This window comes from Puntigrus tetrazona, chromosome 2 (assembly GCF_018831695.1).
Source record: "Puntigrus tetrazona isolate hp1 chromosome 2, ASM1883169v1, whole genome shotgun sequence".
Classification (NCBI taxonomy): domain Eukaryota; kingdom Metazoa; phylum Chordata; class Actinopteri; order Cypriniformes; family Cyprinidae; genus Puntigrus; species Puntigrus tetrazona.
Window position 1 is genome coordinate 22,667,977 of NC_056700.1, and position 5,000 is coordinate 22,672,976.

Below are 5,000 nucleotides of genomic sequence, written 5' to 3' on the forward strand. Positions count from 1 at the left end.
CGGCCCGGCTCAAACGAGGGAAACGGAGATGTTTGCTCTCCCTCTCAAACTCAAGGTTCAGCTGGCGGCGATCCGCTCGGAGAAAACCAGCTGAGGCTGGTCCTGCTGGGAAAAACCGGTGCGGGGAAAAGTGCGACGGGAAACAGCATCCTGGGAAACAGATGCTTTGATGAAGATCTGAGCATGGGTTCGGTCACTAAAGAGAGTAAGAAAGCGTGTGCTGCGGTGGAAGGACGAGAGCTTCTTCTCATTGACACGCCTGGGTTTTTTGACACCGATTTAAAAGAAGAAGAATTACAAAAAGAAGCAGTTCATTGCCTGACCTTGTGTGCTCCCGGTCCTCATGTGTTTCTGATCGTTATACCGATAGAACGATATACAGAGGAGCAGCAACGCACCGTACACATGATTCTGGAGATGTTCAGTGGAGACATCAGCGATCACAGCATCCTGGTCTTCTCCCACGCCGACAGACTTAACGGAGAACCCATCGAAAGGTTCGTGTCCAGACAAAATGCTAAAGTTCAAGAGCTCGTGGAGAGATTCGGGAGGCGTTTCGTGGCCTTTGACAACACAAACCCTGCAAACCGAGTACAAGTGAGACGGCTCCTGCAGAAAGCGACGCAGCTGCTGGTCAGGAATAATTACGGTCACTTCGTTAATGAAGTTACTGAGGCGGTGCAGGCCGCAAAGAGCATCATGGAAGAAAAAGCGGCCGAGAGAGCGAGGAAAATAAAGGAGGAGGTCAAGAATGCGGCCGATGTCCGTCGGCGTGCGCTTATCTCTTACATGAACGAAGAGAGGCGAGAAGCTGATCAGAGAAGGAAGCGCGTTCAGCGCAGGATCGATCAGATTCAGACGGATGTGATGAAGGAGGAGCAGAACGTGCGGCCGATTCCGGAAAGACTGAGACGCTTCGCTGCGTCTCTGAGGGCCGAGCTGGAGAACATGCGTCGACTGGAGCAGAGATGCATGGAGGAGGAGAGAGAGAGAAAGGAAAGAGAAGAGAGAGAATACACCGACCTGGACGTCTGGATGCAAGAAGAGGAGCAGAGGAAACTGAGCGAAGCAGGACAGGCCAGTCCTCTTTCTCCTGATGATCATAAAAGGCTGATTATGCTGACCATGTTTCTGCTGGGGATCGGGGCTTCGTTCGCGCCCGCTCTCTTACCGCTGCTGTTCCCCGCAGCTCCAGCGGTGGAAACCGGGCTGGCGGCGGGGCTTTTGTCCAAACTGTTGGCTGCGGAAGGGTGGGGTTTGGTTTGGGTGCTGGCTGGAGTGGCCAAAGCTGCGGTCCTGACCCGCTGCTCCATCCAGTGACGTGGACGACCCAGCGGAGACGTTTGAGCGGTCGTCACGAGATACAGAAGAGGTTTATGAATCAGACAGAAGTAGTTCTGATGAAGTTTCAGTGACGAGGAGGTTTAGGGTCAGAGAGAAAATACGTGTGTGTGTGTGTGTGTGTGTGTGCACCTGTCTGTCTGAGTGTTTGTTTGTGTGTGTGTGTGCATGAGTGTGTGTGTGTGTGCGTGCACCTGTCTGTCTGAGTGTTTGTGTGTGGTGTGTTTGTGTGTGCACGAGTGTGAGTGTGTGTGTGTGAATCTGTCTGTCTGTGTGTGTGTTTGCGCCTGTCTGAGTGTGTGTGTGTGTGTGTGTGTGTGTTTGTTTGTGCCTGTCTGAGTGTGTGTGTGTTGTGTGTGTGTGTGTTTGTTTGTGGCGGTCTGAGTGTGTGTGTGTGTGTGTTTGTTTGTGCCTGTCTGAGTGTGTGTTTGTGTGTGTGTGTGTTTGTTTGTGGCGGTCTGTGTGTGTGTGTGTGTGTTTGTTTGTGCCTGTCTGAGTGTGTGTGTGTGTGTGTGTGTGTTTGTTTGTGGTATGTCTGAGTGTGTGTGTGTGTGTGTTTGTTTGTGCCTGTCTGAGTGTGTGTGTGTGTGTGTGTGTGTGTGTGTTTGTTTGTGCCTGTCTGAGTGTGTGTGTGTGTGTGTGTTTGTTTGTGCCTGTCTGAGTGTGTGTGTGTGTGTGTGTGTGTGTGTGTGTGTGTGTGTGTGTGTGTGTTTGTTTGTGCCTGTCTGAGTGTGTGTGTGTGTGTTTGTTTGTTTGTGGCTGTCTGAGTGTGTGTGTGTGTGTGTTTGTTTGTGGCTGTCTGAGTGTGTGTGTGTGTGTGTCTCTTATGTGTCCTGGGAATAGCCAACAACGTCAAGCTTTAAAAACAAGACACAAAAGTATCACATAATGGTCCTGACGTTATGATATATTCATAAGAGCTTTATACACACACACACACACACACACACACACACATTCTCTTCCGTTAGCATACACAGAACATGTTCTCATCAATTTTTGCTTTTATAATTTCAGACTGAATTTAGGATCAAATCCGTGAGTTTTATAAATGAGGCCCCATTTTATTTTATTTTTGTTGTTGTTTTTTTTGTCATTGATGCGTTAATTATTATTTTTATTATTTATGTTTTACATTTTTTAATCAGGTTTAAGGGGTGTTTTACTGATGTTTCTGTTACGTTACGAAAATATTTAATAACTGGTGTTTATGTGAAAGTGAAGGGAAAACTCCAGTGTGTCATTTCCTAACGTTCTAAGAAGCACAAACATTAAAAAGACGTTCTAATAATGTTCTCTGGCGGGACGACGATAGGCATGATTGGATGAATGTATTCTTTCCTGAAAATGTTTGCCTGATTTTCTGATATATTCTTGTTTCTAACTGTTTGATCCACATCTATCTATCAGTGTAGTCTTCATCATAGTCGTGTGTTCCCTGTAGTCTTCATCTACTTTAAAGAATAAACAGTATGTCAGAAATGTATAGAGTTTTTGGATTTCATTGAGTGAAGGATCTAATCCAACTCAAACTAATCTGTTCATCACACACACACACACACACACACACACACACACACACTCATGTTCATCGCACACACACATTCACACTTGTGTTCATCACACACACACACACACACACACTCGTGTTCATCGCACACATTCCTGTTAATCACACACACACGCACACACACTCATGTTCTTCACACACACACACACATGCACACACACACTCATGTTCATCACACACACGCACACACACACTCATGTTCATCACACACTCATGTTCATCACACACACGCACACATGCGCACACACACTCATGTTCATCACACACACACACACACGCACACACACACTCATGTTCATCACACACACACACACACACACACACACACTCATGTTCATCACACACACACGCACACACACACTCATGTTCATCACACACACACACACACACACACACACACACACACTCATGTTCATCACACACACACACACACACACACACACTCATGTTCATCACACACACACACACACACATGCGCACACACACTCATGTTCATCACACACACACACACACACACTCATGTTCATCACACACACACACACACACACACACACACATATGTTCATCCCACACTCATGTTCATCACACACACACACACACACACACACACATGCACACACACTCATGTTCATCACACACACACACACACAAGCGCACACACACTCATGTTCATCACACACACACACGCACACACACTCTCATGTTCATCACACACACACATTCACACTCGTGTTCATCACACACACACACACACACACACACACACACACACACATATGTTCATCCCACACTCATGTTCATCACACACACACACACACGCACACACATGCGCACACACACTCATGTTCATCACACACACTCATGTTCATCACACACACACATTCACACTCGTGTTCATCACACACACACACACATTCACACTCGTGTTCATCACACACACACACACACACACACACACACTCATGTTCATCACACACACACACACACACTCGTGTTCATCACACACACACACACACACACACACACACACACTCGTGTTCATCACACACACACACACACACACACACACTCATGTTCATCACACACACACTCGTGTTCATCACACACACACACACACACACACACACACACACACACACACACACACACACGGTGTAGTGACGCTGTGTCGCCGGCGGGTGTCGCTGTGGAGCGGAAGCAGCGAGCGTAGCGAGCGTCACGCGCCGAACAAGAGAGATCCGGAACCGGAAGAAAACAAGCGCTGCTTCAGCTTCATCTGCTGATCTGTGAATGAGGAAGATGGACAATTTAATATCAATAAACTGCGTTAAACTTCTGATCACCGCTTTATTTTACACACGTGAGTATAACTATGACTGTGTAGTGTTTAATCGATGTCTGCGCGCTCACGAGACGATGGAAACAGTTCCCTCGCTCAGGCCTGGAATGAAAATATTTCCATTTATAAGTTCCTCTGTGTGTTTTTAACTCGTTCTCATTGATTTCACACGATATTAAAAATAAGACGAACGTGATTCCTTGTAAAATAGTTGACTGAGAGACTCTAATCGTTTACAGCACACTAACAGAGAGGTTACGAGAAGTATATCTTGTTTATGTCTGTATTGTTGTAACTCTATTATGCTCTTTATTATCCAAATACCGTGATAAAAGATTGTGCTTTTATCGAAGTGATCTTACAGTGGTATTACAGCCACTGTACCACGTTTTTACATATGAAATATCATTAAAAAAAACAGAAATATGTTTTCATAATCTTTAATATGTTTACGTTATGAAAAATTATTTGGAAAGATTGTATTAAAAAAAATGTCATTTCAGGTAAATACACAGATATTGTATGTAACACAGTGATATGAAATCCTAAGCATGAAAGGATCTTAAATTATAATTTTTCATAAAATAAAATAAAAAATATACAGAGCAATTTATTGGTTTTTGTGATTTATATATTAACACATAGCATTGCTTTTTTTAGTATTAACTTATTTTATGTTTTAATTATATACATGTTTTTATTGCATTTTGCAAATCCTAAGACATGAACCTAGATTATGAAATACACGCA

At 44.6% G+C, this 5,000-nt stretch overlaps 2 protein-coding genes across 4 annotated transcripts in view; both read left to right on the forward strand.

Annotated features, from left to right (window-relative positions):
- Positions 1-5,000, forward strand: part of LOC122327931 (GTPase IMAP family member 4-like) — a 6,964-nt gene that overhangs the window by 665 nt on the left and 1,299 nt on the right. Inside the window, exon 2 of one of the 3 annotated variants that reach the window (XM_043223631.1) lies at positions 1-1,330. This exon is cut by the window's left edge and continues 20 nt beyond it. In XM_043223631.1, coding sequence (XP_043079566.1) covers positions 1-1,320 — 1,320 coding nt within the window. In that variant the 3' untranslated portion in view covers positions 1,321-1,330. Of the gene's footprint in view, positions 1,541-5,000 lie in introns of those variants that run through there. The other 2 variants (XM_043223641.1, XM_043223624.1) reach the window with 2 other exon arrangements.
- The window catches only part of ncstn (nicastrin), a 16,216-nt gene continuing 15,340 nt past the window's right edge, over positions 4,125-5,000 (forward strand). Inside the window, exon 1 of the mRNA XM_043223611.1 lies at positions 4,125-4,271. Within this exon, the coding sequence (XP_043079546.1) occupies positions 4,202-4,271 (70 nt within the window). The 5' untranslated portion in view covers positions 4,125-4,201. The remainder of the gene's footprint in view (positions 4,272-5,000) is intronic.